Below are 22,614 nucleotides of genomic sequence, written 5' to 3'. Positions count from 1 at the left end.
AGGACCATATAGGCAAATATCTGGAGGAGTGTGTGACACAGCACGCAAAGGCCTTTCTTTGACAGGAAAAACTCAGGCATTGTTCTACTAGATGTGGCCTTAAGTCACTAAGGCAGCTGATCACAGCTCCTCTAGGCTCAGGGAACTTGCTCTGTCCAAGCAGCTGACCAAACCAGAGGCGCCCAGGGCTGTATGTGAAAAGAGACTTACCTATGAGTGGGGGGTCCTCCATGGTAATGCCCTGAGATTTGAGATGCTTCTTGATGCAGGCAAGCCGCTGCACGTTGGGGCCCCAGCGCCTGCCCAGCTTGTGAATATGCTGCACTTGCGTGACGAAACGCATCTCGTCGCTCAGCTTGCACTCCGGCCGCCAGTCCGGGGGAGGAATCACCCTGCACAGGCCATAGGGCTCCACCTGCTCCCGGATAGACTCCATGTACACCAGGGGGTCCTGGAACTCCTTGTGGCTGGGCCTGAAGACAGGCACCTCAGTCATGGAGGACCAGCCGGTCTTGCCTTTCTCTTTCTCCACTTTAGGTTCTGCTGGCTTATGAGGGGTGGGGGAGGGCTCGGTTGCTGAGGTAGTAGAACAGTTCTCACCCGGGGTGCCCTGCACCTTGTGGTGTGCTTGTTTGCCAAACACCAACTTGCTGGCTGAAGCCCTCTTGGGCCTCTGTCTCTCTGAGCTGGGTGCCTCCGCCTCCTTCACATGCCCATTGGCCAGGGCCGGGGATGGGGCTGGGGGCGGGGCCTTTTCCGGGTGAGCGGTCTTGCTGCGCGTTTCGGGGGGGCGGGCTTGGAGCCTGGCCTTCTTGGCGTCGACTGGCAGCCGCTTCCCTGAGAGGCCGCCGCCGCCGCCGCTCGCCGCGGGCTCCAGACGCCTCTTCGAGTGTCGCAGGCCCTCGCGCACCCGCCTGCCTTCCTCCTTGGCACCGAGCCGCCCGTTGAGCCTCCCGTTGAGGCGCAGGCAGTTCCCATTGGCCTTGTGCACCCCATTGGATAATAGCACCTGTTTGCGAGTTTTTGCATTGCTTCTTTCAGCTTTTCCTGAGTTGGAGTGAGGGAGGCGAGGGTGGGCGGCAGCACTGCCGCGGGGGTGTGGGTGGTGATGGCTGTGATGGTGGTTCCTGTGATGGTGGGCGGGGTGAGAGGCGGTGTGTCTGCTGTGACCGAGTTTGGCTTCCCTGACCAGTTCTCGCTTTGCTTTGGTGTAGGTGACGTGGCCCTTGGTCACGGTGGCTGTGTACTTCACAGTTTTGGACGGCGACTGTCGGAAGTCTCTGGTCTTTTTGGCACTGGGAGTGTGCGCGCCTGCAGAGGAGGCCCGGGTGAACCCGTTCACTTTCGAAACCTGCAGGAGAAAGTCGCAAAGACTGAATTTAATCTCATGATTAGGCACTGAAAGTAGAGAACCAGAATGCATTTTCACTTCCAAAACCATTATATCGTGTCTTTGCATCTTACAGCTCCCCCTTTACATTGACTAACACTGGACGGTTACAGGGTGTCACTCTACTGTACCCCACAACGTCTGGGGGAACTGAGAAGTTCTAAGAAGGTTTATGAGTCCATAATGTCCACTTGCTTCATTACAGACTGCTTTAGGGAAAAAACAAGATGCCCTGAAGAAATATATGTACATCTATTTAACCATAAATTAAGATTACAATTCTAAGAACAGAAAATCACAGGAGAACATGCATCAAATATGCAAAACCTGTTCTATAATTCAAATGCAACTGTCTTCGAAAGAACCACCAGAAATTTAGTCATAAAAACAATCAGAACTGCTCAGGCCCAGTATCTAAAAAACTGAACAAAACCAAACTATACCTCATTTCAGAGAATGAGTATGTGTCACCCCTCTATGTGTAGTACCAGCTGTGATGCAGAGCATGTTAAATCTAATTTCAGAAAAGGCAACAGTTAAATACTGTAATAGCTAAGATATATAACAAATTAATTCTAAAAACCTTAGCAAAAGTAGAAGCCTTTTCTTCCCAGCTCTAGATATCATATACGAAATAGTTCATTGCTAAATCTGAATTATATCCCAAGATGGAAAAAAAAATCTATATTTCCATTCTTATTAATCTTTTAAAATTCAACTGATTTCCAACATGAAATGTTTTTCTTTTCTTGCTGCAGAGTTGAAATCTGAAAGAGGACGTTTATTGAGAAAGAGACCCCACTGATCAGTAGAAACTCTGGGAAATCAAATATTTTACCCAGCAGGAATTCTTGACTTCCTTGGCCACATTTTCACAACATATGGTCTTGAAATTGTGCAAAAGTTTCTCCAGAGAATGTCTTTGGAGAGCCTCAATTTCTCAAATTCTACAAAAACAGCGGAGAAAACTTAAGCGTTGTGAGTAACAACCAAAAAGTTACTTAATTATTGCAACCCCTCGAAAACCCTCTTTCAACTGCAGCTTTCCTGGCTATTGTCCCATCCCTGTGGATACTAAGAGTTGCTGAGCGCTTGTGTTTTACTTTTTTGACTTATATACTGTATACACACACTTACATGACAGGCAATATGCAACTGCGATTACTAAAACAATACATAACATCAAAACGCTGCCCTACACATAGGCAGAATATCATAACCAATTGCTACATTTCTTCACCATATGGGATTGATGTAATCCAGAAGCAAAGAATTACTGAAATGTTCCTAAATCTAACTATCTCCGCAACCAATTTGAACTGCGTGTACCCCAAGTTATTTCACTTCCTCCAGCACAATCCTCTGTATGACATCCATTACTGTATGACACTCCAACGCCGAAGTGCAAGAAGTCAGAGCTGATCTCCTCATTGTTTAGGCTTGTAACTGCTAGTACCATGCTTTTTTTTAAAGCAGACACTTTAGTCACCAATGATCTGTGGAACTCATAATAATAAAAGCCCACTAGAACAAGAAGCAGCCGTCAGAAGAAGCTAATTAGTCTAATTAGCTCCGATAATTAGTCTGTCTCAGATTATGTTCTATTCCTGCTAAGCAACTTGCAGTGCTATAAAAAGCCTGAAAAATTTGAGCTTGGGTGGTCCCTAACAGCTCACGTAAAGCGGGATGAGTCCAGTGACGCAGACTGGGTGACACCGATCGTCTTCAGCCCCTGGGAACCACCAAGGAGCTGCACCCCACTCCAGCACAGGTGCTGGGTTACAGCGGGCTGGCAGCTCCGGCTGCCCCCCTGGCTGGAGCACTCCTGGGAGCTCGCCGCCCGGCGTGGGACGAGTCGCTCAGACGAGCGGCAGTGCCGGAGGAGCGCGGCCGCACACGCGTCTCGCCAAGCCGGCAAACTACGACTGAGTGGGTGGGCAAAAAAAAAAACAACAACTGGCGAAGCGAAAGTCGCTCGCAAGAAAACCTAGGGAAGAAATCAAGTGCTGCTACCTTCTCCCCCCCCACACAGGACCTTCCCTTCACAGAGCACGCCTGAAGCCGAGCCACGGGTACAAATGTCAAAGATCACCTCGTTTTGGCAAAAGGCTCAGCTTTAGGTCTAGGCGAACTGTACTTTTTCGCCTGAGCATAATCAAAGGATCTTTCGGACCCCACCCCCACAACATCAAAGCCGGTGCACATTAGTGACGGTGGAAAAAAAACCCCAATGCCACGCGCGTGCTTGTGTTCCATCAAGCTTGCGGCATCTGACAACGACTGCACTAATGAAAGAGGGCTGTGGCCCTGTAGCAGCGTGTTGACGAGCTCTGGAACACGCGTTCTTGTGTGGGGATGGGCAGAGAAGGAAAACCCTTGCAGAGCTTGTGAAGTGAAATACCACACGTTGTGCACAGTGCGCCTCCTCAAAGCTGATGGCATCTTCTACACATCACAGCTTTTCCCAGGATCCTAGGCTGGAGACCAAACAAATCTGCAGTGAGGGGAAAGCCCCTCCAACCCCAGAAAGCATTAAAATGTTGCTCCAATACCCCACTGCCTGAAAGCAGAAACATTACACATAATCTTAATTATATAGTGTTTTTCTGGACAGTGCACTCAGTGCTTTACAGGTATCACCACTCTATCACCACCAATGAGCAACACCCACTTGGATGATGCGACAGTAGCCATAGTGCGCCAGAACGCTCACCACACACCAGCTATCAGTGGGGAGGAGAACAGAGTGATGAAGCCAGCTCATAGATGGGGATTATTAGGAGGCCATGATTGGTAAAGGCCAGGGGAAAATGTCAGGATAACAGGGTAACACACTACTCTTTTCAAGAAGAACCCTGGGATTTTTAATGACCAGACAGGGTCAGTCTCTCGGTTTTAATAAGTCTTATTTGAGGGATGGAACCTTTTTTTTTTAATAAAGAATGTCCCCCCCATCACTATACTGGGTCTTCCACATGGACCATAGGGTGAGACCACAGGTCCCACTAACACCTCTTCCAGCAGCAACCTTAGCTTTCCCAGGAGGTCTCCCATCCAGGTACTGGCCAGGCTCACGCCCGTTGAGCTTCAGTGAGTTACAACTTGTGAGTTACAGGGTGATATAGCTGCTAGTTGCCCCATCACATGAATTATGGGTCACCTCTAGCAGCAGAAATTAGTCCCACTGATCTGCACCAGGACCAGTCTTGTCATTTCTCTGCCACCAAAACCCAGGAAGGAGACTGAACTCCTCTTTGAGGTTTACACTAGTTTCAGAAACCCGGGAAGAAGACCGGACTCCTCTGTGAGGTTTACATTAGTTTCAGAAACCCGGGAAGAAGACCAGACTCCTCTGTGAGGTTTACACTAGTTTCAGAAACTCGGGAAGAAGACTGGACTCCTCTGTGAGGTTTACACAAGTTTCAGAAACTCGGGAAGAAGACTGGACTCCTCTGTGAGGTTTACACTAGTTTCAGAAACTCGGGAAGAAGACAAGATTCTTCTTTGAGGTTTACATCAGTTTTAGAATTTAAGAAGGGGAATCTTAAAAACATCAATGTCTAAAATCTTTTCTGCAACAAAGCATCCATTTATTTTGCGTTAATATGCACAGGCAAATGTAAGATAAACAGATCAGACATGCAACTTTGCTGATTTTTGGCACAGCTTTTCTCAAGCTTCAAGAAATGAAGACTAAACTGGGGTTGGTCTCTACATTGAGGTCCGTGGGATACAGAACTTTGTCTGTTTTGTACTGCTGCATCCTGCACAGGTAATATTTCAGTGTCAACACTGCTGAAGTTTCTAGAATGCAAAAATACACTCAAATCAACTTAGCAACGGGTTAAAAAGACTCGATACAAGTATATCTGATTTACATAAGCTAAAAAACGTGATATTACGATTAAAAAGCAACATCTACAGTCTGGTCCAGCCAGTAAGAGTTTATTACCAATTCAGAGAGCACTAATGTCACTTTCAGCAGAGATCTCATGCCAAAAGTCAATTTCACACATTTAAGATTTCAGTTTAATAAAGTAACAGCATACTAATTACATTTTCTAGTTTAGATACAAGTTCTTTGTACTTGTATGTCAAATAACAATCTGTTTTGGTTTATTTATCCTTCACTATGTGACAATTAAGGATTTCAATAATTAAACATGAAGATGGCTCATTACTGACAATCAGCTTAAGGCTTAAATTAGCTTGAAACGTAATACAATTCTTCAGACATGAGGTGTTTACATAGCCTCATAACAACAATCCAGATGTACCACTAGAGGGCTCACTGACACCATCCCACAAGTCTCTGGAGAGTCTGAGCACTTCAGTCTTGGCTGGTACTGCAATGGTTCAGTTTGTCAGGATGAATGGGAGAAAAGCTCGCCGGCAGGTTGTGACGAGCAAAGCTGTTTTCCGAGTCTCGGACTCGGACTGCAATTCTGAGGAGTGAAAGCCTAGACTCTGTGCTCTCACGTACCAATACCAGAGCCACCAGAAACAAAACAAAAAAATCTTTGAAGCTGACGATTTGGCTGCATGTGAGCTCAGGGAAGAGGAGCTGAAATGACATCATGTGTTGCCATAGGCCAGCTGCTGCATGACAGGAAGATTAACATGAAACATCTGCAGCTCTGCGAGCCATCGGAGAACCAGGAGAGGGGAAGAAAAGGACTTAACTCTTCCACTCCTCTCTCCCTCTCTAATGTTCAGGACTCTGATAGAGATACCTCAGTCTCCCACTGTAGCCTCCTGTCACTATGAAGAATACTGTTTTTTTTAACAGTTTTCTTTTAGAAAATGGATCAGAGTTGTGTTTGCCTAGAGAGCCACCCTCTCCCCAGAAAACAAACTTGACTGGAATTTTTTTCCTTGCCCTAGTTTTTTTTCCACATGACGGACATATCAGCTACCACTGCTAAACTTCCTATGGCTAGAATTTAAATCGCTGGGGCAAAACTGTTGTCAGGTTTCTATTAAAGACTAGTGTGTCCCCTCAACCTCTTAACGATCAGTTCCCTGCTGTCTCGGTTTATTCTGCAAAATGACAAGTTTACAAGCAGTTGTAAACAGCAAGATAGATAAAGCTTGGTAGCTTGCACTTGGATGGCTTTTAAAAATTCAAATGTACAGAGAAAAAAGCTCCTTCTAGACAAAAACATGGAATAAGGCTTTCATGCAGAGCACAGAGCTGTATACATCTATTAGAAATGGACCTCAAGGAGCAAGTATTAAGATTAAAGGGGTATTAAAATAAATGAAAATAAGATGAAAGGGTCGCACTCTTAAGGGCTCAAAGCATAATGCAGGAAACATAAGATCTTAAAATATCAAGCTATTTAAATATTTGGTCCATATGTTCATGTCAGTTTGCATTTGACTCAGCTACAATATAAAGTAATTTCACTCACATTGTTGTGGTTGATACTTAAACCAAATATTTAAACGATACTTCCTTCACCTCTCTTCTATATTAAAGGAGACTGAATATACTGTACAAATTCTAAAGTTATAGAGCCTATTTTTCTTATTTTCACAGATACTCTGGAACTAAAATTTTCACCATTGTGTGTCTTGTACCACTGCAATACAAAAATATCACCAACAACCATACAACACAAAAAAACATTACAACCTTCTGTTCAGATTAAAAATGAGGAACGGAGTGAAAATGACCCCTGCAATGAATCCCTCAAAGTGACTTGAAAAAAATGTAATAACTTCAAATGAACAGCTATTTTTCTCAATTATCAATCATCAAGACTGTTCTGTTAATTAGGAAGGTAACAAACTCTTAAAAACTCCTGCACCGACTACCACTTTAAAGGGAACTGCAAGGCTATTTTCATATTTCGGCGTTAGAAAGAACCAGCACTGGCTAGTGGCATTTCAAACCACAATGAAAATAAAATGTACACAGTAACATGTAAAACCTTCAATTCGCATCACAAAATGGAAAATTTCCAGGTATGTGAAGCTCCATCTTCTGCAATTCGGAACAAAGCAACAAAACATCTGGTGACATGTTGCAGCCTTGTTAGATTGTAAATAAAAAAGCTTGTGAATACATCTCTTTTAATCCAATAGAAATATTGCTCTCGATTTGAAGACATTTCACTGCAGCGATCTGCATGCAGAGTTAACAAATAAGTTGTATCTGTTGGCAAAACTGTCTTCTGCACAACCTGTACTTCTTCGCTCATATATCGCATTATATTACTCAGTACAGAGACTAGTGAACAGGAAGGGCTACTTCACATTGCAATTCTCACTAATTCTCGCTCTCCAATACCAAGTTTTTTGTGTTTTATTTGGAATTTGTAAAATTTGGCAAAATAGTCAACTGATTTATTTTGTTACCGAGATTTAATAACTGGTCTGAGAAATTGGGACTGCAGTTCCTCTTTAATAGCTGAAAGCTTAATTAAGCCTTGATGTAATTCACTGCTAAAAAAGAGAAAAACATAAGCAAGACTTCTCTTCAAATTAGAGACCACAGACCAGGAGTTTCCACAACAGTTTTTGACCGCAGGATGAAAAAGCATCATCATGTATTGCTGGATTTTGAATTAAAGCAAAATGATTTCCTGCACCAGGTATACTATCTAGTATAGTCTAAATATACTGAACTATTGCTAAATTAGTGTTCTTTTCCCAAGAAGCCCTACAATTTTTTGGAAATGGTAAGCTGGGAAGATTTCATTAAGCCAGACAATTTTCTCCACTGTGCTCTTACCTTTGGGTACATACCACCCATTTTTTTTCTGTGTGGGATTATTCTGTCTCAACATTAACAGGCAGACTACAAACACATCATTGGGGAAACTGCACACTGGCAGGTCTTGATCACCACCAGTTGTCTTCTTAAACCCTGACCCAGGCGCCTTTGTGACTTTTTTGGTTTTGTTCCCTCAAGCAACGGTGCCAGCATCACACAATCCACTTTCTCCACTTGTTTTTCATTTCACTTTCTTGTGTTGCCTGGGGAATTGAGATGCCCTCACCTGCTTACGAAGCTCCTGAGCCGTTCTGCTGTGAGAGAGGCCGTTGGTTGCCAGGCCCTTGAGTGAAGGCCCTGTGTGGTTAGCAGCTGCACTGGAGGAGGCCTGGTCCCGGCGCCCCTCGGCCTTGTCACTCCTCTCCTTCCCCGGCGTGGCCTCCTTGCCTTTGTGTTTGTGAGTGGATTCTTTCTCCCGTGACGGTTTGCTTTGTCCATTGAAAACTGCAGGAGGAGAGAGCGGGGAGGGGAGAGGCAATTAGGCTCTACAGCAGTTGTGAAAACAAAGCAGCACCTGAGATCAAATGCTCTCCCTGCTGACAAAAAAAACGCAACAAGTTACAAAAGAAAAAGATTGCGAAGGCAAGTCAGCAAAGAGGGCTTGTGACTGAACTCACTGGTCTTCCCCTGAATAGCATCAACTGTGAATGATTAGCAAGAACATTCTGACAGACAACATTACTAACCACTTGGGACAAGACCGGGCTTATAACCGTTGAGGATAAACTAATGAAAAATGGATAGAGATCATCCAGATTTTTTTACGTCGATCATAGAAATGTTGAGTTTCATTTCACGTGCACGGTACATGCTTGAAATGGAAAAACACCGCAGGGTTTATAGAGGATAACAGGGGTTTTGGCCCATGTTGCTAACCAATTCCAGAACCTGATGTGTACAACCAATTTCTTTTCAATTATTTTAGACCTCAAAGTGTACTTTGTAAAAGGGTTCGTGATTTGGGGTTGCTGTTTGCAGCATGTCTAAGTGCTCGTCATGATGCTGGCAGAACAGCAGCTGCCCCAAAAACACTTGATCAAGGCAGATTAAAACAAGGGACTTTTACAGAACAATTCCCTGGAGCTACCTCTCTCATTGTGACTTATTTTACAAACCATCCGTTTTAAAAGTTAATTTGTGGTGAGGTAGGAGAAACTAAGGTGCTTAGTACATTTGGGAAACATTCCAATTTCACACTCGTTAGCAAAGTGGTTTGACATCTTTTTTTTCCCCTCCATTTGGCATCCAATGCCTTTTAACAAAGTTTTAAGAGTGAAGTCGGAAGTAAACTGGCTTCTGACTCCCTTGGACCCATTGAAATCCTTGCGCGGCGCTACACTGGAACTGGTGTTCAGAAACCCGCAGCTCGCGTGTCTTAAGCAGCATATTTAGCTGAAGGATCAGCAGGAATTGTTTGGGTGGACCATTTGCAAGGACAAGATCTTTTTTTGGGGGGAGGAGAGACAAGTTTGTTTCAAAATGGCAGCTGGTCAATGAGATGGAAGGACCTCCTTGCTCTGAACCCCCTGTCCTGTCCCAGCTTAATCAACAAACACAGGCTGGAATAAAGCCAGTTCTGAACAATCCTGGATAACAAGCCCACAAGCTCACTCTATTCCAGCTGACTCGCAGCGCTGGGTGTCTAATGAATCTCGGCCAGCGTCCTCCTGCACCTGCACACTCAGCTTGGGGTGTTTCCCCCTCGGTGTGAGGTCCAGCTTAAGACTTGGGGTGTGAGGTCAGCTGCTGGAGCTCTGTGTCCTGGAAAGGTGAGCCCAGGAACCCACTCTTGAGAGGTCATGTATCTACGTTGGGACGTGTAATCTGAATCCAGGGCAGCTGCACACTCGGCACAGGGGAGCATCACATCTCCGCTGTGTGGTCACATTTGAAGCTGATCTGGGGAAAGCTATTCTGAGCTGGGACATGACAGTAGTGTAGATTTCCTCTATAGTCTCTTATACCTGCCGAAAAGTTCAACCAGTTCACAACTATTCATGCAAAGTCAATATATCTGAAGTCATGGAAACCAGTGGGAACTATAGCATCTGTCAGTAGGACACTAGGGAACAGTTAGTGTGAATTAAGAAAAGGCAGTATTGCTAAACTTGAAGGATTCTGCAGCAGGCTATGGCTGCAATAAATATGGAGAGATGTTTTCTCTTTTCACTTCAGGTACCTCTCAAAAAAGTGCTACCACAGGACATAATTCACAGAATACATTTACATTTATGTAGCTTCTGCACTTTGGTTTTGAAATTGTGCTTAAAAGTACAATAGCAGTATCTTCCAGTACAATTTCAAGCAAAACTTTCTTAAATCTGTTGAATGCACACATTTCAAGTGAGATGTAGTAAGCAGTTCTGATCAAAATCTCACATTCAATTCATTACAGACTAATGCTTTCATTGAAAAATGCTTTAGAAAATAAAATATTTTTTTTCTTTCAGATATTTAACACTTTTCTAAGGAGTTCAGCTACTGGTAAACTTTAAATAAATCAAGAGGGAAAGCAGTCACGAGTCTTCTGTTTTCAGTCAATTCTGAATTGATGCCATGGTGATATAATTGGTATATGTTGTGGAAAAATAAACAAATGAAAACGAGTGAGAAGTTCATGGGCTTTAAAATGTGTATTTTGACATCCGATATCTTGCATTAAAAAAATTTAGATACAGTTTGTAAAACAATGAAGCCATTGGCAAGCGAGCTGATGTTACGGTTTCTGAGTAGTTTGTATAAAGTGTCCAAATACAGTCTGGTCCAAGATGAGTTCCTTGGTTTTAATAAGCAATATGCACAAATAAACAGGCCCCTTAAAAGTCTGTTATCAGATTCAGACATCTGTTTTTTACCTTCAGGGGTAGAAGGCTTTCTCAAATCTCATAAAAACAATTTGACATCAATGTTATGACAAAATTCTTGTTGGGAAAACTGGCTTAATAGTTTCCTGTATCAAACACAAGAATATTTATTTAAGGAAAAAAAATGTATTCCTGGCTGAAAATTGCACATATCGATATAGCAAGCAGGGAGCTACTTTATTAGAGGGATAGTCATTACAAGTCCTTAGGAATCTAAGTGTCTTTCACTGGTGTAAAGAAAGGGTATGTATTACGTTACAACATTGATACACACACACTACAAACCAATGTAACTGATAACTTTTTTTTTTAAATCCCCAGATTGTTTCATTTTAAAATGTAACCCAATAGATAAGTAATATACAACTAATTTTCAAATTAACTTTCCCAACACTTGTGTAAGTCTCTCGGCAGTCTCAGATTAAAATAATTAAACACGTGACACAATGGGACGACAGACAACCTGTACCACAATTTCCACATAAAACATGCTATATCAAAATCTGATGATGATTAGAATACAAACCACCATGCTTCTGCTATTAATATTTGCATCCGATAGCATGTAGTTAGATTCATTTTTTAAATATGAGCAATGCAGAAAAGAAAACGAAATGATGATTAAGGTCTGGGAAATCTTTACCATCAATGAAGGCCAACCCAACACTGCTTGTAATGCACTGCTCCACTGCAAACAAAATAAGCAATGTGGTATTAAAGCATACAGTTCTACCTCAGTGGACTATGAAACCAGAATTTGCCAACTTCAACTAAAAATAGCAGAGCTTGTTAAACTTGATCCTCATCCAGATCATCACTGCAGGCAGTGAGAGAAGACAGCTAGTGTGGTGCTTATGCTCTGAGACTAGACACAACACGACTGAAAGAGCTATCCTGCACTCCACTGGCAACAGCAGCCCTTGACGTAACCAGAAGACATTGTAAATTAAAAGAACTCCTAAACAGCCTGGAAAGCAAGGGGGAGCTTGGTGACAGTTCTTGGCATTGTTTTTAAGTAGCAGTTCCTTCTGTTTGTACAACACACAGTTTTGCAAGTTGGGGAAAATTTAAGTGGAACATCGTCACTTGTGACAGGCTTGAGAGTCGAGAACAAGCCCAGCTTACCTTATGAGTTCAACCAATTAACTCCTGTACCAGCACACCAACCATATTTTTTTCTCACAGTTCTGGTTAGGAACTTGAGTCAGACACAGTTGTTCTAGCCCTGCTTTCACAACTTCTCACCCAAAGTGAGACACCAATAATGGAGTTTCTAACCAATACTCACACCAAGCTCTAGTTTACTCATTACAGCCTAATAAACAGTGGGGCAATTCCAACTGTAGAGGTGTGAATAAATTCTCTATCAGACCCTGGTCCTTTTTTCACTTATGGGCATGCTGCCATCTCCACAGTAAATGAAGTGCATGGGCAGATTGCCCAAAGATGGCCTGGAAGGAAATCCTTAACCTTTAAACGCTGTAAGAAAAAAATGCAAGAATTTTATAGCAGTTGCTCAGTTACTTCACACTTTATTTCTCATTCACTTCCGACGCTAAGGCGGACAATACTTCAAAAGACTTTGAGGCTGACAAGTCCATCAGCGACATGGTTTACTCCCCTGATGAGATCAGGAAAAAGAAATCTGGCACAGCAAGTCTACAAATTAAGTCAAGGACACGTTGTTTAAAACGACGCTCAGATTTAATATTCCCACGGACTATGCTGCAGCAGGGTGATGTGTTCCTGCAGGAAAAAAAAAGTTAAATCAGCTGAAACTAATGAGGACAGCCATGTTTTGCAAAACTTTGTCGATTTAAACAACGAAGATGAGTACGGCATGTTCAGTCTGCGTAGCTGAACTGAAGAGATGACACTACCCACTCAGCCAGAGTTGTGATTTTACCATTCGTCTGAGCAGGGCGCTCACCATTGGGGTGGGAGCAAATCATTTTTTTTTAAATGACAATATTTCAACTTAATAACGTTAATCAGAAATTTACTGGACGCGCTGGTGCAACAGGAATTTTTTTTGCAGCAGGAATTCCCACACCCTACCGCAATGCAAAACAAAAAAAAAACAACAACCCTGAAGACAGTCTCGCGGCAGACAGGAACCCCATCATACCGTGTCCGTTGTGGGCATGCTTGCCCTGTAGTTTGCTCTTCCTGGGAGTAGAGTGGCAGGACGTAGATGCTACACTGGCAGCTGGTTTCACATCCTCATAATCCTCCTCCTCCTCTTCCAGATCCTCTTCATCTTGAGAGCTTCCAAAATACGCCATATTGCTAGGCAACGCAGGCGAGCCTGAGAGAGGAGGACAAGCAAGACTGTAACTGACAGTAGCGGCAACAATCCACGCACCATTTTTTGCTTTCTACCGACAACCCTTCAGAACTGTAAGTCCATAAATCTCCACATGCCTTCAAAAGTGCATTTCTTAGTCCTAAATGTGTGATTTATTTTCTTAATCAAAGACCTTTTAAGTCACTAAATTGCTATGCCTTTGTATGCTACACTCATTTTATGGCAGGCTCTGCTGATTTACGCTATTAAACATTCACTTTATTAACACATGCCTTGTATCAACAGGAGCTTTGAAAATAAGCCCTGTAAATTAAATATATTAGACAAGAAATGTCAAGTAATATTGCAAACAGATGCTAACTAATTAAGAAAGAAGGCAGTAAAATCGAATGGGAAAACTGCTGTTCTAGAGTTACTTTATTTCATTTTTAAGCTCTACCCATATGAGTGCCCACTTCCCAACTGACTTTATACATATGAAGAAAGGTTCCTGGAAGTAAGATCCACACACAGTGTGGAAGATCAGACCAAATAGATAGCACAACACCACCACAGGAAAAGTACAATTTTAAAGACTTACTTTGAAACTCTGCTGTAGACAGATGTTAGAACCCTGCATCTTAAATACCTTTGCTAGAGGTGGAACTTTAAACTTCAAAGTGGTATCATGCATATAGTTTAGCAAAATGTTATTCATTTTAATACATTAGCCAATAAACTGCGCAAAAATCTTTATGACCGCAATGAATAGCTATATATGACAATGTTTCATCATGCAGTTGGGGTCTTGAAGTGCAGTCTTTTCAACAGGATTAACTAAGAATGTAGATATAACACTAAGCAACTGCCCTAGGCAATTCATTCAATTTCTTTTTGAACTTTTCTATATTTCATTTTATACCCACAGGTGTTGATGCTTGGGATAATCAAATTAGTGTTAAACATCCAATCGAAATGTAAAAGCATTTACACGTTACTTCATTCTTCATGGAATAATGTCTTTGGGGTTAAAGGAGAGATCAGCTGTCCTTTCTTGGGGAGAACATTTAATTCATCAGCTGTGGTGGAAACCCTGTTATACACACCCACATTCTCCATACAACAACAACCATTACACCTTCAGGAAAACAATCTAACACTTCTATATAAGCAACAGCTGTGACTTGGGTTTTGATCTGGTTCTGCTTGCAAGTCAGACTTCTCCCTCTAAGTGTTTTCTGTGACTAAATGATTGCGATTGAAAAGAAAACCTCATTATCAGTGACCAGTGCTATAAGCAATGTACAAACCACAAGACAAAGAGCATTTTATTTTGTAACGGAGTTCAACAGTTCCTCCCTATCATAAGTGATATCTGACTGGCTCATGTATGTTATAACACAAGACCATTGGGATATCCCTTTAAAAGACTATGCCTCACTTCATGAGCCGCCAACTTGTCCAATCAAAAGTGTGAGTTAGTGGTCATAATCATTTCTGAGGCTCTGTGAAGACCTGTATCAACCTGTGAAAGTGCAAACACTAGTGCACTAGCTCTCTCTGAAACATGCTTAAATAACACTTCTTGGCCTTCGTTAACTGGTGTTATTTTATTGCTGCACAGATATTCCGAAGACTGTTTTGAAACCAGATATCCAGTCTATAATTGCCTTCTTCCTGTATTACAATTATGGATCTCAAAAACTAAGAAACTACATGTTTTAAAACTAAAAAACATTATGTACCGCTATATACCAATTCTGAGTCACTACTAACTACAAATGTTTATTAAAAGGTACCTCACATGAGATTAGACATAACTAAGCAAGCTGCTGGTCTTCACAAAAAAAGATGCGAAAATGTTAATTTCTACTACTTTAATATGCAGTTAGAGATCTAATGTCTAATCTAAGCACTATGTAAAAGTTTATAAAGGCAACTAACCTTCATAGTGCCAGGTAGAGTAGCCTGTAATTAAATGTACAGTAGAACTAGAATTAGATTCATGATTAACAAGGACAGAACTCAGAAATGGTCATTGAAATTGCTCAGTGTCTATGCATGTCAAATACTAGATGACATTCATGACATTTAATGGATAACTTCTGTAAATAATTTTACTGAAGCACCATTGTAAACATGAGAAAAAACGCACAGGTTAGGCTTCTGAGCATTGAAGTTAATGTCAACAACGACTGCTTTCCTGCTGAAAATGGCAAGCCAAGATGTTTACTGAAAGTCTGACACCTAGCTTCGTGGATCACAGTTTTACAATGAAGCCCATTTTTACACAAATAAAAAATAAATAAGAATTACCCTCCTTTTGTGAGCACAGCAGTCCGTAGTGCCAAACTCAAAGACAATAAGACAATCCTGACACTTATTCATAATACACCACACCAAAGTCCCAGCAATTTGATTAATGACTACCACTGTCATCATTGCAGGAGCAGAAGGCACTAAAGCAAAGCAAACATTTCTTCACTAAATTTAAACATGGCAAAGCTTAGAACTTCTAATGTAAGATACTGCTCCATAGCATTAGTGGTATGGTAAATGTCAAAAGTTTATCCAAATCACCCAAACATCACTGAAGATCAGTGTTCTTCTGTAAAATGCACCATTATTCAATTCTGCTGCCTGTTCATGTTATTTGAATATTTATAGTTCGGATAGGATGGACAAGACAAAAGAGGACAGTAAGTTAAGTTCTCAGACAAGAAACTTCAAATCCAATTGTTCACACATCTATTCACAATTAAAAAATTCTAATTGAGAAAATTACTTCACTTACATCATGGGGAAGGTTCGCAAGTAGTGCAGAAAAGGTCAAAGGGCAATACAAAATAGGCACCGCACCAGTCATTACTATGGCGACAGGCTGGTAAAACAGAATGCGTTCGTCTCTCTTGTGGCGCTTGTTTAAAGCTACTGTGCAAAAGAGCTGGGCTGTTTGTTTTGTTGGGAAACACGTCAAGGTTTGGAACCTAGAACTGCCCAGCAGTCAAGTCCTATAAATGTTTCAGACCCAAAATAAGGCTCCAGTTCTTTCCGATTTGTTTATTGCAGGCCCCAGGAGAACCTGAGTGAAAAATAATTTGACAGGCTTGCTAGTTCATGGCATCTCATAATCCACCCTCCTTTCACCAGGAATATTGAGGGGGATTTATGACAGTGATACAGGCTGACTCGCAACAAAGCATCTGGCTCAATGAGAGCAGGGCCTGTCAGCTCTAGTCAAGCCAAAAGGGTAACACTTTAAAAAAACTGCCAGTTAACCCCTTGTAAATCTTAATGGCATAAAATTGTCCCTAATGTCTCACTCACTACAGAGATTCCAAATGGCATTAAGATCACACTGATTTGTGCTCCCATTTTTACCAAGTGTCATACTTGCCCTTCTATGGGTTAGACCAGCAAACCCTCAAACCCTCCACCAGCCAGACCTAAAAGCATGTTACAGACCACGGCAGGCAGAGAAAAGGTTCTTGTATCTATCGGGGCAAAACCAACAGCCTGGTGAAGCCGTGGTGCTGTTGGTCTGAAGTAAGGGAACAGACCCCTGGTGGCAGGAATACCAGCGTTGCTGCCCCTGCCGAGCACCTGTGGGAACAGGCTGCTGTTTGAAGCCATGTGCATCACTGCCTCAGATGAGCACTGCAGCTCTACTGTTCAACATGATGAGAAGCATGCTGAGAATTACTGTCTTTAATTGAGCTTGGAATCCATTAATATTACTCAACCCAACTAGTTGGGAAAGGGAAATCAATTCCTAACAAAGATTTTAAGTTAGGAGCCATTAGGTTTTAAATATAAAAACCTGGAGGCTACAAACATGCTAGTTTTTGTTGCAGCTAGTCTCTCACTACACAATTGAACCCTTAACTGAGTTAATAATACTACTATTTTGCAGTACTTAAACATGTTGGAGGTCACCTTTTAACTACTGAATTTGATGAGTAAAAACATCGCAAACCTCGGAGTAGAAAAGTAATTGTAACTATTCCAATCAAATAACGTGTCAGACCAATTAAGGCTTTAATTCGGTCATTAAGATGGGCTGCAGTGAAAAACCAGCAGGGGAGTGGGGCTCCAGGACTGACAACTCCTGTCCATTGTCCCACCAATCACGTGGCTGGTTTGGTTATCAGTACAGCCAATAACAGAGTGCTTGCAGTAACAACGATGCAAAGTGAGGAATTGAATTTAAGAAAATCCCAGAGCCTGTGAGGACTCCTCTAACATTTTAGAATTTCTGCAAATCCATTAACCCTGGCTGCCCTCAGCCAGGGAGTCAGACAAATTTAATCAGCCTGTTCCTTGCCTGTAAGAGCTCTTGTGCTAGTTTAATTGAGTTTAAATCAGCCACTTTGTAACTGGCTTCAAGACATTCCCATTGAAACAAGCTCAGAATGCAACAATGGCAGTGGGGCTTTGCTGGCAGACAGCACAGCACCTTCCGAGTTTAAACGAAACCAAAACTCCCCTCCTAGAACACACCCTGCGTTCCTTAAAACCCATTCTACCGCAGAAGACCATGAAACCAGCTCTGCAACTAGCAGCCAGGGGATGTTAGAGGGACCAACACTGTTTTCGTCTACTTTCAACCCCTCTGGGAGACATTTCTTCCTTGGCTCCAAGAAACAAGAAGTAGACTGATCCAGGGCAACAAACATTGGGCTTTTCCCCCCCCGTTAGTAATCCGGTTGTTGCTCACAAAGTTACCCACTTTGAGGGAATCGAAGATAGGTTTTCAAAAACCGGGAAAAAAACTTGGTATTTAAGTCACAGCTTACAGACTTGTGGGAAACACCATGGCAAGAGGTCAGGTTGAGATAAGTAATTGTTGTGATGTCAAGTCTAGTACAGACTGACAGGGAAGGGGGAAAGAAATCATTTGTTGTGGAGGTTTTTAACAGTTTTCACTCTGAACTTACAATTTCTCACGAGCAGCCCTCGGCATTATGCCATAGTGTGACTCTGACTGAGCCATTTTTGGGTATCATGGCAGATAAAAATAAGCCACAATAGGCTTAGTCAACGAGTCCCACTCTATCATTTAGGTACTTACCTGGATCGTTTTTAGAAACTGTGGTAAAAAAAAAAGAGGTGCATGTAAGTTCCAGTGTTTGGGACAGGAAACCTTTTTTTCCTTTTTAAAAAGGGCATAACACAGGCCAAATGATAGTAAACAGACACCCACACAGGAGAGAACCAGTGAATTCAATGCCCATCTACATGACCTTTAGGGAGAAAATCAAAGGCAGCAGACCCTTTGAAACATGAAAAGCTGAACATAAAACACTGCCCTCTTCTGTCCACACACCTCTAGCCATGCTGAGGTCAGCTGTACATGCCTCCCCAGGTCCCAGCCAGCAGCGATATTATGCTGCCCAAGCCAGTTCACATGAAACGGTTCCAAATAAAAAGAACAAAACCCATGGACGAAAATTCCATTAAGGCTGCGTGAGATCAGGGGAAAAAATGTGCCTGCTCTCCGTTGGGGGACATTATCTATAAATAATTCTGGTGCTCAGATGATAGAATGGAGGTTAGTTGAATGGAGTTTATATTCCACAGCCTTCAACATCAGGAGAATGAAACAAACCACAAGAAAGAACATTCAAACAATAGCTCCTTAAGGGACTGAGTCTTTTATCACAATTTGGAAAATGAGCTGTTTTTATTTCTAAGTATAATTAGACTTGAGGTTTTATAAAAAAAGGGAGCAACCCTGGCCCAGTTCTGTAATCCACCCTATGCTATAGTACAGAAGTGGTACAACAAATGTTATAAACCGCATGTTTCAAAAGACCCAGGGAAATACAGCAAATACACAAGCCCATGCCTAAATCAAATAGGTTTTTTAAATGGTGAAAGTGAAAGACTGCCTGTCATTGTTCATAGAAAATATTAGGTTTGTGACTATGTAACAGCCATCTTTCTTTCAACTTCCTAGGCTTTTGTGTGCCATCTTGTTCCCTTGTGATTATTTGCAAAGTAAAAAAAAAGACATGTGATCTATGTCTCTGGAAAAGCAAATTAAAAAGTGTTTTTTTTTCCTCCAAAGCCGAGACTTTTTTCGGCTATCACCACAGATTCACCATTGTTCGTGCTCATGTGTATGTGTACACACGTGTAACACTGTGCTGCCTGCATCATTTTGAGCACCAGAAGACATCACATGCACACTGCCTCTCAGGAGCCTTGCCTGCTTGTAAAGTGAACTTACACAAGGGCTCTGTTGTTCCTTAATAATAAGGGAAACGGCTTTCAAACTGCAGGAGTAACACGTCCATACTGTCGCCTACAGCTCCCTAAAACCGTCCACCAAACAGTCACATAATTTGGGAAAACATTACATGTGAACATTTCCTGTAACCTCAGGTCCATAAATTGTTTTGTGAGGAAATGCTCAGCAAGCATATCTTAACTGGCATGTTCAGGACATTCTGACTGCAAATAAAAAAAGAAATCTGATAAAAACAATGCCTTCCCCCCCCTGTAAATAAAACTTTACTTCTGTCTCTCGATCTACAGGGATTGAGATAAACAAGTACAGTGTTTATCAGAATATTGAACCTGCGTTTAAATTCAGTTTTCATGTGATAACTGATTTCCAGTTAAACAAAAGTCACTATTTTTTTTAAAGAGGCAGTATCTGGAGAACAGATGAAAACCCATTTATATTGTTACCAGATCATAAAGCAGACTATCTGAGGACTGCTTTTACTCAGAATCTGTGCTTCTGTGAGAGCTCTGTACTCAGACCCTGTGCGTGATGATGATCGTATTAAGATTATTAAAGGTGATAAGAAATTGTCAACAATCTGGCCACCGATAGAAGCTACGCAGAAGTTTGCTTGATCAACTCCCGGGGTGATCTTTTTCAGAGAACACCAACAATTTACAACAGTACTTAAAATGAGGATAAAAGAAGGCTTGTCTCTCTTAACGTCCTGTGCAGCTTCCCTCAACTCAAAAAACATCATAAAATGATTGTCTAAAATTACACAGTGGTTTGTAAGAACCCAGCGATAGGGCTGGCAACCAGGGCCTGGTACTTATTTTTCTTGCCACACTGCTCTAAACAGGCGATTCCATCAGTTATAGTACATCAGCAGTTATAGTTTACAAGCCCTTGCAGTGTGATCAGCAAGTATGGCTTTATTTATAAGTTGATATTGGTTAATTGACCTGAGACCGGCCTCTCTGTCCCTTGTGATTTCGTTTAAACAATTCCACCAGCTGAACAAACATGGCAAGGACAATAACGTTTCTTTTTAAAAGCATAATTAAGTCCTAATTCTTCAGACTCTTCTGGCAGATTTCAGGCTGAACAATGAAAGTACTGTATACCCTCGGAGTTTCAGTAAGTCTATTCAGTTTCGCTGAATCCAGTGGATATGTAGCAGCCCTTTCCACCTCTTCCCCACAGTAGATGAGCCAGGAAGCAACAGACCAAGTAGAGGAAATTCTACTCGTACCTCCGAGATCAATTCTCTCATTTGCTGTATCTAACAGATAAGTTTATTTAAAACTAAATGTGCTGCGATTTAGGATTCTTGAAGTGCATATTTCATTTTTTTCCATTTTTTATAACTGACAAATCTGCTCAAAATCAGATATCCCTTAACAGTAAATTAATCCAAACATAAATCAAAATGTAGTTCACGTAGGGTGCTATATCAGCACGCATAGGCCGCAAGTAAAGGTTTATTCCACGCTGAAGAAAGAAGAAAAGAAACAATGTTTCGGCTGTGGAGCCTTCTACGGTTGTGCACACCAAAACATTGTTTCTTTTCTTCTCTTTTCAGCGTGGAATAAACCTTTGTTTATTCAAAATGCAAAACGTATCTAAAATGACACACCCCTCACACGCACACCCTACATGGCATCATACTATACAAATCTAACTCAAAGTTTGGCATTGTTATAATAACTAGAACAGTATTATAGAACTATACAAAATACAGTAGACATAATAATCACTGTGTAGCAACAGACAAACAGCACTCAGCAGGTCTTTCCTGCAAAGTCCTACCTCGGAGACAGAGAAAGGTCAGAAAGTCCTCAGTCTTGGGCTTGCGCTTGGAGAGGTCAGTGATCTGAGATGCTGGAGGGGGTAACGGTGGCTCCACAACCTTGACAGGGGTTGTGCTGGGCGAGTTGGGCTGAGACTGCGCGAATTTCCTTTGTGCTTGCAGCCTAGGCCTGTAAAGAACAAGACAGTGAAGAAGACCACATGAAGAGTCATAATAAAAACAGATTTGAAACACAAAACTGAATAGGTATTTATGGAGTCAGAAAGAGTCTTGCTACACAATACTGTCAATACCTGGAGTGAAATCTACAAACCAAACTAAAATTCCCCCTTCCCCATACGGTTCAACATTGTAAATTCTGTACAAAATGCTCCCTTTTTATTTCCCTCATTTGAAATTTTAATATGCGTCTGATCAGCCTGAAGTGAAAGGAGAAATACTACTTCTGTATTCTCCTATCCAAATTCATCTGTCAAACACCTTTCCTCTATTATTTTTGTTCCAATAAATGTTAGTTGAACAGGCTTTTAAGTTTTTCTTAAATAAATGGAGGAAGAAACAAATTTTAGGCATTACATTCATTGGTAAAACACTTGCATATCAGACACCGCTGGCTGTTGTCAGCATATTGTCAACTTCTGATTCTAACAGAGTCTATAAAATGTAATTAAATCCTCTATTAAATTCTGTCAAGACCTCAGTTTGGGCCAATGAATGATACAACTACAATGAGCACTGAACACATAACTATTTGTGGACAGTCTTTCAAGGCCAACTTTTGAAGACACACTGGGCTTTCTCTTTTGGTTTTTACGGTTATTAGTGTTTCAGATTTTTGTGCAACTTAGGAATAGCACTGAATACTAAAATTCTGTGATTTTACCTATAGAGGAGCAGTGTGCAATTTCCACAAGCTTCCTGCATCCATTCCTTTTACCTACCCAGCATATGAGTTCTGCAGTACCTACAAATACCTTGATACGGTCCGAGAAAACAGGAAGATTTTCACTTTCGCAACCCAGTTTTGTATAGCATCGCTAAAATGCGTTCTTTTGCCTTAACGGACCTTTTCTTTGTAAAATTATGTTATTAACATTGTGCAAACTACACTCACATTTCAATTAAAAACAGTAATTTAAAATATGCCTTATTCCAAGCACCAAGAACTAAATTCCAGAGCAATCATAGATACCAACTACAAGCATGGCTGAGATATGATTAGTTTAAATAAGACCTGCCTCTTGTGG

At 41.7% G+C, this 22,614-nt stretch overlaps 1 protein-coding gene across 1 annotated transcript in view; it reads right to left on the bottom strand.

The window, feature by feature from the left end:
* jarid2a (jumonji and AT-rich interaction domain containing 2a) overlaps positions 1 to 22,614 on the bottom strand; it is a 99,753-nt gene that overhangs the window by 26,425 nt on the left and 50,714 nt on the right. Inside the window, 5 exon segments of the mRNA XM_088601173.1 lie at positions 211 to 1,351; positions 8,398 to 8,615; positions 13,164 to 13,343; positions 15,267 to 15,290; positions 21,367 to 21,536. Coding sequence (XP_088457299.1) covers positions 211 to 1,351; positions 8,398 to 8,615; positions 13,164 to 13,320 — 1,516 coding nt within the window. The 5' untranslated portion in view covers positions 13,321 to 13,343; positions 15,267 to 15,290; positions 21,367 to 21,536.

The sequence above is a fragment of the Lepisosteus platostomus genome, chromosome 12 (genome assembly GCF_059453375.1).
Source record: "Lepisosteus platostomus isolate fLepPlt1 chromosome 12, fLepPlt1.hap1, whole genome shotgun sequence".
NCBI lineage: Eukaryota > Metazoa > Chordata > Actinopteri > Semionotiformes > Lepisosteidae > Lepisosteus > Lepisosteus platostomus.
The sequence above is the reverse complement of the archived record's forward strand: the minus strand, read 5'-3'. Positions and strand labels throughout refer to the sequence as shown.